This window comes from Triticum aestivum, chromosome 2B (assembly GCF_018294505.1).
Source record: "Triticum aestivum cultivar Chinese Spring chromosome 2B, IWGSC CS RefSeq v2.1, whole genome shotgun sequence".
In the NCBI taxonomy this organism is placed as follows: domain Eukaryota; kingdom Viridiplantae; phylum Streptophyta; class Magnoliopsida; order Poales; family Poaceae; genus Triticum; species Triticum aestivum.
The window spans coordinates 146,827,552-146,840,668 of NC_057798.1; the positions used below are offsets into that span (position 1 = coordinate 146,827,552).

The 13,117-nt window shown below is 49.1% G+C and overlaps 1 protein-coding gene across 1 annotated transcript; it reads right to left on the reverse strand.

The window, feature by feature from the left end:
• Positions 1–10,337: 10,337 nt before the first annotated feature.
• LOC123039122 (putative disease resistance RPP13-like protein 1) lies at positions 10,338–11,807 on the reverse strand. The gene has a single exon (XM_044462407.1). The coding sequence runs from the start codon at positions 11,805–11,807 to the stop codon at positions 10,338–10,340; it is 1,470 nt and encodes a 489-aa protein (XP_044318342.1).
• Between the last annotated feature and the right edge of the window lie 1,310 nt (positions 11,808–13,117).

Sequence of the window (13,117 nt, forward strand, 5' to 3'; positions counted from 1 at the left end):
TTTTTATAACTTAGGCGAGCACGAGACTGCAGCTAAGCCTCCGAGTGGAAGGCTGGCTTTTCACTCGGTAGGATTTTTATAACTTAGGCGAGCACGAGGCTGCAGCTAAGCCTCCGAGTGGAAGGCTGGCTTACCACTCGGTAGGATTTTTATAACTTAGGCGAGTGCTTGGACTGCAGCTAAGCCCCCGAGTGAGAGGGTTGCTCTTCACTCGGTAGGATTTTTATAACTTAGGCGAGCACGAGGCTGCAGCTAAGCCTCCGAGTGGAAGGCTGGCTTACCACTCGGTAGGATTTTTATAACCTAAGCGAGCACGAGGCTGCAGCTAAGCCTCCGAGTGAGAGGGTTGCTCTTCACTCGGTAGGATTTTTACAACTTAGGCGAGTGCTTGGACTGCAGCTAAGCCCCCGAGTGAGAGGGTTGCTCTTCACTCGGTAGGATTTTTATAACTTAGGCGAGTGCTTGGACTGCAGCTAAGTCCCCGAGTGAGAGGGTTGCTCTTCACTCGGTAGGATTTTTATAACTTAGGCGAGTGCTTGGACTGCAGCTAAGCCCCCGAGTGAGAGGGTTGCTCTTCACTCGGTAGGATTTTTACAACTTAGGCGAGTGCTTGGACTGCAGCTAAGCCCCCGAGTGAGAGGGTTGCTCTTCACTCGGTAGGATTTTTATAACTTAGGCGAGTGCTTGGACTGCAGCTAAGCCCCCGAGTGGAAGGCTGGCTTACCACTCGGTAGGATTTTGATAACTTAGGCGAAACGGATTCGCAGCTAAGCCTCCGAGTGGGAGTCTGGCTCACCACTCGGTAGGATTTTTACAAACTTAGGCGAAACGGATTCGCAGCTAAGTCACCCACTGAGGGGAATTTCATTGGACAAAAATAAAAAGTGACAGATATTATTTCGAGGTCCATGAACTACAAAAGTACTTTATTGCAACTCATCCGAATGATAAAACTTAAGTGTAGAATGGGCGGAGTAGCTCCGCGTTCCAAGCTCGGGGCTCGTCGAAGTTATGCTCGACGTTGTAAAGACGGTACGCCCCATTGTGGAGGACCTTGGTGACTATGAAGGGGCCTTCCCAAGAAGGAGCAAGCTTGTGTGGTTTGTGCTGATCCACTCGGAGGACCAAATCTCCTTCCTGGAAGGCTCGACCTCTCACATTTCGGGCGTGGAAACGGCGCAGATCTTGTTGGTAGATGGTCGACCGGATCAGAGCCATCTCCCTTTCTTCCTCTAAAAGGTCGACTGCGTCCTGCCGCGCTTGTTCAGCTTCTGCTTCGTTGTAGATTTCGACTTGGGGAGCATTATGCAGAAGATCACTTGGTAAGACCGCTTCGGCTCCGTAGACCAAGAAGAATGGAGTTCTTCCGATCGACCGATTAGGTGTGGTCCGCAGTCCCCAGAGTACAGAGGGAAGTTCATCGACCCAAGCTCCAGCCGCGTGTTTGAGATCACGCATTATTCGAGGCTTCAATCCCTTAAGAATCAGTCCATTAGCTCGTTCTGCTTGTCCATTCGACTGCGGATGGGCGACTGAAGCGTAGTCGACCCGTGTGCCCTGGGAGTCGCAGAAAGCTCTGAATTCCTCTGAGTCAAAGTTTGACCCATTATCCGTAATGATGCTGTGCGGGACTCCATATCTGAATATTAGTTCCCTGATGAAGCTAACAGCAGTACCGGTGTCAAGACTCTTGATTGGTTTAGCCTCGATCCACTTGGTGAACTTGTCAACTGCCACCAGTACATGCGTGAAACCGCTTCGTCCTGTTCTCAAAGGACCGACCATGTCCAGCCCCCAAACTGCAAAAGGCCAGACGAGTGGGATGGTCTTCAAAGCTGACGCAGGCTTGTGCGACATATTCGAGTAGAACTGACATCCCTCGCACTTATCCACTATCTCTTTTGCCATCTCATTCGCCTTGGGCCAGTAAAATCCGGCTCGGTATGCTTTGGCCACGATGGTCCGGGAGGACGCATGATGACCACAGGTCCCCGAGTGAATATCATTGAGGATGAGTCGACCTTCTTCTGGTGTTATGCACTTCTGACCGACTCCAGTCGCGCTTTCTCTGTATAATTGTTCTTTGATTACGGTAAAGGCCTTAGATCGACGGACGATCTGTCGAGCCTCTTCCTCATCCTCCGGAAGCTCTTTCCTCAAGATATATGCGACATACGGAATCGTCCAGTCGGGAATGACCACCAAAACCTCCATGATCAAGTCGACCACCGCTGGGACTTCAACTTCAGTCGGATCTGTGGCGCTCTTGGGCTGCGGAGTTTCTTCGGTGAAAGGATCTTCTTTGACTGACGGAGTGTGTATATGCTCCAAGAACACACCACTCGGAATGGCTTCTCTCTTGGAACCTATCTTTGCTAAATCATCAGCTGCTTGATTTTTCAGTCGGGGTATATGATGGAGCTCCAACCCCTCGAACTTCTTTTCCAGCTTCCTCACTGCAGTGCAGTATCCAGTCATGGCTGGGCTTCTCACGTCCCACTCTTTCATCACCTGATTGACCACTAAATCCGAGTCGCCATAGACCATTAGGCGACGGACGCCGAGTGAAATGGCCATGCGCAACCCATATAGGAGGGCCTCATATTCTGCCTCATTGTTGGAGGAATCAAAGTGAATCTGGAGCACATATCTGAGCTTATCTCCTCTAGGGGAAACCAGGACAACCCCAGCACCGGAACCATTCAACATCTTAGAGCCATCAAAAAACATGGTCCAATGCTCCGAGTGAACTTCAGTCGGCTGCTGTTGTTCAATCCACTCGACGAGGAAATCTGCTATCGCCTGGGACTTAATGGCTTTCTTTGCCTCAAACTTGATATCAAGGGGAAGAAGTTCAATCGCCCATTTGGCCACTCGACCAGTTGCATCTCTGTTGTGCAAAATCTCTGATAGTGGAGCGTCGCTGACGACTGTGATGGAATGGTCAGAGAAATAATGAGCAACCTTCTTTGTGGTCATGTATATTCCATACACAAGCTTCTGATAATGAGGATATCTCTGCTTGGATGGAGTCAGGACTTCAGACAAATAATACACTGGGCGCTGAACTTTGAGAGTTTTTCCTTCTTCTTCCCGCTCGACCGTTAGCACAGTACTGACGACTTGTCCTGTGGCTGCGATGTAGAGCAACAGAGGCTCTTTGCTGATTGGAGCAGCAAGCACCGACTGGGTGGAGAGCAGAGTTTTTAGCTCGGCAAACGCTGCGTCAGCTTCTGGAGTCCACTTGAACTTGTCAGCCTTCTTCATCAGTCGGTAAAGAGGCAGTGCCTTTTCACCGAGTCGTGAGATGAATCGACTTAATGCGGCCAAGCATTCAGTAAGCTTCTGGACATCGTGCACTCGCACAGGGCGTTTCATTCGGAGAATAGTGCCAATCTTCTCTGGGTTAGCGTCGATTCCCCGTTCGGAAACGAGAAAACCGAGTAACTTGCCACCAGGAACTCCAAATGTGCACTTTGATGGATTGAGCTTGATATCATACCTTCTGAGGTTGGCAAATGTTTCGGCGAGGTCAGCGAGCAGGTCGGAACCTTTTCGTGACTTGACAACAATATCGTCCATATAAGCTTCCACATTCCGACTGATTTGAGTGAGTAGACACTTCTGAATCATTCGCATAAATGTGGCTCCGGCATTCTTGAGGCCGAATGGCATGGTGATATAGCAGAAGCACCCGAATGGAGTGATGAAAGCTGTTTTTACCTCATCGGGCCCGTACAGACGGATCTGGTGGTACCCGGAGTAAGCATCTAAAAAAGACAACCTCTCGCATCCCGCGGTCGAGTCAACAATTTGATCTATGCGAGGGAGAGGAAAGTGATCTTTCGGGCAGGCCCGGTTGATGTGCTTGAAATCAATGCACATTCGGAGCGACTTGTCCTTCTTAGGAACCATGACGACATTAGCGAGCCACTCGGAGTGGTATATCTCTCGGATAAATCCTGCCGCCAACAGTCGAGCCACTTCTTCACCGATGGCCTTTCTCTTCTGGACGGCGGACCGCCGAAGATGCTCTTTGACTGGTTTTGCAGACGAGTCGACTCTTAGGCGATGCTCAGCCAGTCCCCTGGGAACACCTGGCATGTCAGCGGGCTTCCATGCAAAAATGTCCCAGTTCTCACGGAGGAACTGGATGAGCGCTTCTTCCTATTTTGGGTCGAGTGTCGTGGAGATGCGGGTCGGAGCTGCTTCGGGGTCGGTCGGGTGAATGTGAATAGGCTTCGTCTCACCGGAAGACTGGAATGCAGACTCTGTGGCGGGCTTCTTGGATCGCAGTAAGTCACTCGGATCTGCGTTTTGCTTGTATTCTTCGAACTCGACCACTGTCACTTGGGAATCGGCAATCTTGGAGCCCTTCTGAAAGCACTCTTCTGCCTTTTTCCTATCACCGGTGACAGTGATCACACCTTTGGGACCGGGCATCTTCAATTTGAGGTACACGTAACATGGTCGAGCCATGAACCGTGCATAGGCTGGTCTCCCCAAAATGGCATGATATGCACTCTGAAAATCCACGACCTCGAACGTCGACTTTTCTTTGCGAAAATGCTTCGAATCACCAAACACCACGTCCAAAGCTATCTGGCCGAGTGACTCGGCCTTCTTCCCTGGTATAACTCCATGGAAGCTCATGTTACTAGTGCTCAGTCGGGACATCGGAATGCCCATACCTTTCAATGTGTCAGCATACAATAAGTTCAGCCCACTTCCACCATCCATCAGCACCTTTGTCAGTCGAGTGCCTTCGACAACTGGATCGACCACCAAAGCTTGCCTCCCAGGGGTGGCAATATGAGTCGGGTGATCAGATTGGTCGAATGTGATGGGTGTTTGAGACCACTTCAGATAATTTGCCTTTGCTGGGGCAACCATGTTCACCTCTCGGTTAATCACTTTCAGTCGACTTCTGCTTTCCACATCTGCAAAGATCATCAGAGTGGAGTTGATATGCGGATATCCTTCCTCACTGTCCTCTTTGTCTTCGGCCTTGTCCGACTCCTTCTCCTTGTCCTTAGACTGTTTTCCCTGAAACTGCTGGATCAGGAGTCGACATTGGCGAGTGGTGTGCTTTGGGTAAATGATATTCCCCTCTTCGTTTTTTTTCGTGTGAATGTGACATGGCATATCCAACACGTCGTTCCCTTCTTTATCCTTTACCTTCTTGGGGTTCCAGGATCCTTTTGGTTTCCCCTTAAACTTTCCTTGAGTCACGGCCAGAGCCTCTCCAGGAGCTGCCGGTTCAGCCTTCCGCTTCTGTTTCCGACCGGTGTTCCCCTTTTCCGACTGACTCGGCTTGTGCTTGCCGCTTCGGAGTCGGTCTTCTTCTTCGCCATTGGCGTACTTGGTAGCAATTTCCATCATCCGACTCAAGGTCATGTCACCGGTTCGACCAAATTTCAAACTCAGTTCTCTGTTCTTGACGCCGTCTTTGAAGGCGCATACTGCCTGATGATCAGAGACATTTTCCACAGTGTGGTGCAAAGTGATCCACCTCTGAATATACTCTCTGAGAGTCTCATTAGCTTTCTGCACGCAGACTTGCAACTCTGTCAATCCAGCTGGTCGCTTGCAAGTCCCTTCAAACGTTCTGACGAACACTCGGGACAGATCTTCCCAAGTGTAAATGCTGCTAGGAGGTAACTGAGTCAACCATGCCCTGGCAGAACCTTCCAACATGAGGGGTAAATGCTTCATGGCCACCTCGTCGTTTCCACCACCAATCTGAACTGCCACTCGGTAGTCTTCAAGCCAAGTTTCAGGCTTAGACTCACCAGTGAACTTGCTGACTCCTGTTGCCAACCTGAAATTGGGGGGGATAACTGCGGCTCTGATAGCTCTGCTGAAACATTCAGGACCAGAAACATGTACTCGACTGCTTGTGGGTACATCTCTGTCGAGTGCGCCTCGATGGGCTCTGTTCCGGTCGACCAACCCTTGCACGATAATGGATCGCGCGTCGAAGCCTGGCTCTCTAGGGTCAACTGGAACCCTACGCCCTGTACTGTACTGACGCCTATCATTTTGCTGCCGAGGAGCGTAAGACCCACCCCTCGGAGGGGAATAGGGCACTCGACGCCTATCATCTCGGTCGAGTCTGTCGCCATATTGATCTCGCCGATTCTCACGCCCTTCGCGCCGCGGAGGCGATCTGGGGCTGTGAGCCGACTGAACCGTATTCACAGTGATGGATCGACTGTGGATTCTGTTGCGCGACTGAGACACGGCTGAATTCTGATCTCCTGCTGCCCGGAGTAGATCCCTGATCTGCAGCAAACCTCTGCCAGCTTCCGACTGCGAAGGCTGGATGGACTCTGCTATACGGGTCGCCGCTGCTAAATTCTGAATTGGGGTTCGATATACCTGAGTCGGCGGGAAGAGTTGACGTCGACTGGTGTCGGGAACTCGTTGCCGCGCGCGCTCGTCGAGTGCTCGCTGAAGGTTCTCCAGTCGAGTGCGCTCGGCCAAATTGGCCAGACGCGCCTCCTCCAAGGCACGAGCCTCGGGGGTTTCTCCTGCGATGGGAATACGCAGGGGATCCTCGTTCCTGCGGCGAAGTTCCTCCCTTTGCAGAGAGTCGAGTGGCTCGGGCTGGTATTCTTCGTAGCCTCGTGCAGGGTCGCCGTCGTCACCTGCTCCACCACCACGGGCGAAGCCAGGAGGGCTGTGGGGCCCGTCGACCATCAAGATTTCCGCCGCTGGATCACTGCTTCCGCACTCGGATGCAGTCTCTACGGAGCCAGTCGACTGATCGAACAAGCCGTAGAGAGATTCGTTGGGCTCGATTGCCGCAACTTGGGTAGTGGCCGATTGGCGAGCCACCGCGTGACTCACCCATCGCTGAAGCCTCGACCGGCCTGAGCGCTTGCGCTGGCGGGAGACCGGGAGGGTGGACGATGGAGGAGCCGACCGATACTGGGTCGACGGTTGCCGCAGCAGAACGCCGCGGACACATGCGCGAAAATGCGTCGCACCGCGGACGGGGAGCGCATCTACGTCGAGTGGAGCCTCCTGGAGCCATGCGGAGTCGTCGGCGATGAAGGTGAGAGTGCCGAGACGGATCTCTTGACCCTCGACCAAAACTCCAGCAGACACCATGATGAAAGTACTCGGAAGAATCGCAACTTCTCCACAAAATCGCTAAAACACCTGCCCCACGGTGGGCGCCAACTGTCGTGGTTCTAAGCCTGACAGTAGAGTGGGGGGTAGGTATGGAGAGGCAAGGTCCTAGCTATGGAGAGGTTGTAAGCACAAAGGATGTACGAGTTCAGGCCCTTCTCGGAAGAAGTAACAGCCCTACGTCTCAGAGCCCGGAGGCGGTCGAGTGGATTATGAGTGTATGAACTACAAGGTGCCGAACCCCTCTGCCTGTGGAGGGGGGTGGCTTATATAGAGTGCGCCAGGACCCCAGCCAGCCCACGTAGGAGAGGGTTTAAGGTGAGTTAAGTCTGGGGCGTTACTGGTAACGCCCCACATAAAGGCCTTTACTATCATAAAGTCTACTTGATTACAGGCCGTTGCAGTGCAGAGTGCCTCTTGACCTCCTGGTGGTCAAGTGAGTCTTTGTGGTCGAGTCCTTAAGGCCAGTCGAGTGAATCTTCGTTGGTCGACTGGAAGGCGACCTCTTCTAAGGATGTTCTGGGGTAAGTCACTTGGATCAGGTCCATGACCCTACCCTAGGTACATAACCCCATCAACGCACAAAACGCATGCTGGTCTCATCAAAAGAGTCGTCCAGTTCAATGGTAGAGCTTTCATTCTCCCCATTGAACAGCTTGTCGAAGTACTCCCGCCATCTATGCTTAATCTCCTCGTCCTTCACCAAGAGTTGGCCTGCTCCGTCCTTGATGCATTTGACTTGGCCAATATCCCTCGTCTTCCTCTCTCGGATCTTGGCCATCTTATAGATGTCCCTTTCGCCTTCCTTCGTGCCTAACCGTTGGTAGAGGTCCTCATACGCCCGACCCCTTGCTTCACCAACAACTCGCTTTGCGGCCTTCTTCGCCATCTTGTACTTCTCTATGTTGTGTGCACTCCTATCCAGGTATAGGCGTCTAAAGCAATCTTTCTTCTCTTTAATCGCCTTCTGGACATCATCATTCCACCACCAGGTATCCTTATCTTCGCTTCTCCTTCCCCTGGTGGACACTCCAAACTCCTCTGAGGCCACCTTACGAATGCAAGTCGCCATCTTCATCCACACATTGTCCGCATCCCCTCCTTCCTCCCAAGGGCCCTCCTTAATGACCCTCTCCTTGAACGCCTGAGCTACCTCCCCCTTGAGCTTCCACCACTTCGTTCTAGCGACTTTAGCCCGCTTATCCCGCTGGACACGAATCCGAAAGCGGAAGTCAGCAACCACCAGCTTATGCTGGGGTACAACACTCTCTCCAGGTATCACCTTACAGTCTAGGCACGCACGCCTATGTTCCCTTCTCGAGAGGATGAAATCAATCTGGCTAGAGTGTTGGCCACTACTAAAAGTCACCAGATGTGATTCTCTCTTTCTAAAGAGGGTGTTGGCTACAATCATGTTGTAGGCTAGAGCAAAGCTTAAGACATCGTCTCCTTCTTGATTCCTGATGCCATAGCCAAAGCCCCCATGCGCCCCTTCAAAACCTGTGTTAGATGTACCCACGTGGCCATTGAGGTCTCCTCCTATGAAGAGCTTCTCACCAATCGGTACACTCCTAACCATGTCTTCCAGGCCTTCCCAGAACTCCCTCTTGGTGTTCTCATTGTGGCCTACTTGCGGGGCATACGCGCTGATAACATTGAGAACCAAGTCCTCAACTACCAGCTTGACCAGGACAATCCGATCCCCACGTCTCTTGACGTCTACCACTCCATACTTGAGGCTCTTGTTGATCAAGATGCCTACGCCATTTCTGTTTGCAGCCGTCCCCGTGTACCATAGCTTGAAGCCGGTATCCTCCACCTCCTTCGCCTTCTGTCCTCTCCATTTGGTTGATCACACATACGCCTAATTGTCTAAATGTCCAAATGTGCGAACAAGACAAGCCAACTGTCCAAGCAACATGAAAAGATGATTAGTATTTTTCATAGTCGCAGTACGCAGGTCCAAATTAATTGTTGTTCCTCCATAGAAAATTGTATAGATAACCATCTTTATGTTTGTATTTTGGTGGATTCCTTTTACATTTTACATATGAGGGAATGGCAAGACCGGGACCTCATCCATATCCGCCATTTAGACATCCAGCATCCTCATCTCCCAGAAACAAGCAGAGAGGTGAGCTAATATTTATATCCACCTCTATGAATGTCATCTCTTTCAAACTATTTGCTGGTGTCAGCTTGTTATTCTATTTTCGGGTTCATTTTGACTGCATCTATTCTAGGTCCATGCATGCTTTGAATTTTCAATCGCCTTTGCTTGAGCAGATATACATACAAGTCATTGCTTATGATACACAATGCTATAAGTAAAAAAAAGAAGGAAATAGAAACTAATGCATGAAAAAGCAGACAAACAATTCAAGGTCATTGCTTAATGCATATGATACATAATGCTTTGCCCAGGTGGAGCTGCTCCACCCAGGACGCAGTATCCCATCACACCTCGTGCAGAGGAAGGGAAGAGATGCACCTAGCAAGGTCGACTACGAGTCTACGAGCGCCTCAAGGGCTAGCGTGCACGGGCGCCTTGGCAGCGGCAACGTGCGCGGTGCGCCTCGCAGATGCAATGCACCACTGTGCTCGGTGCTCTGTTTTCGCAGTCGTCGGTAATTTCAATAAACCTGTTTAGATACCGGAATCTCCAAAAAGGATTTTTGGGGGGAGGCGCTTTGATCCGACCTGATGCCTAGCAGATTTCTTAATCTAATCATATCCTCGAAATGCGGCCGCATGTGTTAGAGCATGACAATAAGTTTTTTTGGCATCCAAATTGACACAATAGCACAGCTTAACACAGTACTTCATCCTCTTTCTATATAGTGTTGCCTTTGCTTGATTGGATGGAACGGTTGGGATCAGTAAAAACAAAATTTGAACCAAAACTATGCAATGGTGATAATACATAGACCTTTTTCTTCGTAGTCTAGTTTCTGTGCCATTAGTTAGCCACCTTCTTGGGACTAGCTAGAGACTGTGAGGACTGTTAGTAGGTACTGCCACTTTAGATGTTATTCGTTATCTAAGAAGAGCAGGTGGACTGTTGAATCTGATAAAATATACATAGCCAGTGGTATACACGAACACATCCGTTTAACTCCATAGCCACATGAACACACCTGTTTGTCACGTTTTAAAAAAAAAATACAACAAGAGTTACATTACAGAGTTCTGAAGCAAAATTAGATCGGCACTCCTCGTCGCTTCCTCCCTGGCAAGGCACTACTACCTTCATGTGTATCCTGAGCACGACTTGTAACAAAATGAACAAATGATTTATGAGGCGGTATCCTTGATTCCCATGCAATTAGACGGAAGTCTCCTTCCGGTGTAACACTAGGATCTGCCAGAAGTTCCACCAATGTCACACTTGGTGATTCCTCCTTGATTGGAACATTACTTGTCATGGTAAGTGGATGCAAGGCGAAGTCCGTGATGTCCACTGGATGGCCTTGTTCTATAAGCATACTTGGGTGTACACCATGTATGGAGAGGTTTCTTTTAACGTATCTTACCCCCTTATCAAATAAGCAACGCCAAAACTGAACACTGAGGTTCATTCTCAACACATATGCGAATGTATTTATTGCGACAAGTGAACCTTGCTTACTGTGCAACTCCTTGGCAAACTCATCTGCTAATTGTACTAGTCGTGGATGTTCTGCAGGGTCTGCGCTACCGAATGCCAGCGTCTTGAATAGGTACCTCAACTCGTCGTAAGACAAAACACCTAGGAAAATAGGCTTCACAGACCCAAACCGGGCTAATATTTTAAGTTTACTTATAATGATGATCTTGCTTCCACCTCTCATTCTATTGAGAAACAAGTGAAACTTTTTCCAATCATCGTCACCTACATCAGAAGCAAACTCAATAACTACCAACATCGTCCCAGACATGGTCCTTCCATGGTCAAGTATTGTCAAGAGTCTATCTCCATTCAAGTGCAAAATAGAGAAGCGTGACCGAACCCTTTCGTCGCCACACACATGAGCAACCAATGTTTTCTTCCCAACTCCAAAACCACCTATGATCGGAAGAACTGCCGGTGCATGATCACCAGGAGGGTTCTTGTGCTCCAACAAGAAGCTCAAGAGCTTTTGTTTCTCAGCATGTCGGCTGAACATGAAGTTTTTTGTGTAAAGATAAACATCATATGGCCTACGAGACATGTGCTCGCATCCACCCAGAAGCACTACAAATTCTGCCATGTTAGCAACAACAATTTCTAAGCTTTTCAAGGCACCATCTGACTCGAGGCGCATGGCCTTCTCATCCTTCTCAGCTTTTGTTCGAGAACGCTTGACAGGAATAGATAAGTACAAGCTGCTGCTAGATGGGTCATTGATGCTAACCTCGTCAATGCCTGGACTGCCTTGGAGGTTTCGGTAGCTCAAGGTGTCCAGCACACGGTATCCTTTGTACATGGCCTCCGACAGTGTCTTGAGCTGCAACAACATCCCAGTATTTGTTATGTACCGCGCATCTGCTTCCTCGACGATCATGCTGACTCTCATCAGGAGGTTCTGCAATCTCTCCACCAGCTTCTCCTCTGACTGTGCATGGCTCAAGGAGGAGTGGTACTTGTTCATCAGGAAGGAGATGAAACGACTCACTAGTTCACCTGCGACTACAGATATTGAAGCCTCCATGGCAAGCAACAACACAATTGATGAGGGAAGCTGCTGGTCGGTCTCTATGGAGTCTGGACAATTTAACCAAGCTTCTGCAAGTCTTACAGAAATTCATCAAACAGTAGAAATGTCTCCAATTGACTGTGGCGAGTTCAAGGGTGGGTGATAGACGGCTGCTAACATTTATCCTTATATACTATACATGTACCTTTACTCTGCACTTGTCTACTACCCCATGGAATACAAAAGTTGGGCTCCTAGAAAAAACATGTGAGAATGACAAGCCAACTGCCCAAGCGATATGAAAACATTGACTTGTATTTTTAAAATTCACAGGTCCAAATTAAGGTTGGTCCATACCAACGTGTACATGTTAATTATATATGTATTTCTCTTTTGTGTTGGACTCCTTTTACATTTTCCATGGCATCCAGTGCATGTTTTCTACTCGAGCAAAGTTTGACGGTGGAAACTGTTTGAGCTTTTCCAGATGAACTTCTCTAGAGAAAGCATGGCGCTACTCATTGGCAAGGAAATGGTATATACCGTTTTACCTTGGTCAGTGATGAGAATAATTTTAACTCTATACTTTAGTAGTAGTGATCTTCCGGAGGGCATTGTACCCGAAAATCTTGCAAACAAGCTACTGGCCATGTGCAAGGAGGTGGCGTAACTTGCAAGTCATCACCGTCGCCTGCATCTTCACGCCCGCCTTGTAGGGTCAGTTTTATCGGTTGTCCTTCTAGCAAAAGACAAGTCAGGCAGAGAGTAAACAATAGTGTAGTAACTCTGGTGCTAATCCACTTATGTGATCTGCTCTGTTGCAATCAGTGTGCAGGTTACCTAGATACTACCTAGGGTGTGTCTGTTCGTGTTTACCATCAAGGAAGTTAAGTTTCCTTCAAGTTTGTGTCAAACTAATCTTGAATTCTATTTCTGTTCAGAATTTCTAGCCCGTTTTGGGCATTGGAGGTCACTGCGCTCTCTCCTTTTTCTTCTCCATTTTACTCAAGGAAGTTTGAGGCCCCGTTTGATAGCAAAGTATTTTCTAAGTATTTTGAGAATACTACAATTTGTGAGATTACCACAGTTATATTTACAATGACCTGTTTGGTTGCCTCTAACAACTGTGATTTTAATACTGTAGTATTGGCGAAACTGCAGTTTTTTCTTTGCATAAAAAAAAGAACCTCAAACCTTTTTTTAAAAAACAGAGCAATCGAAAAGAAGGGTCTGCGTAGGAAGTAGGCACCCATGTGTGTAAGTACAAACTGTCTGAGCTGAGGTCTCATAGTTGTTCGTTACCTGCGGCTGCAGTACTTGAACAC

Excerpts from the sequence above, each read along its gene's own strand:
- LOC123039122 (XM_044462407.1), bottom strand. The coding sequence starts at position 11,807 with ATGGAGGCTTCAATATCTGTAGTCGCAGGTGAACTAGTGAGTCGTTTC.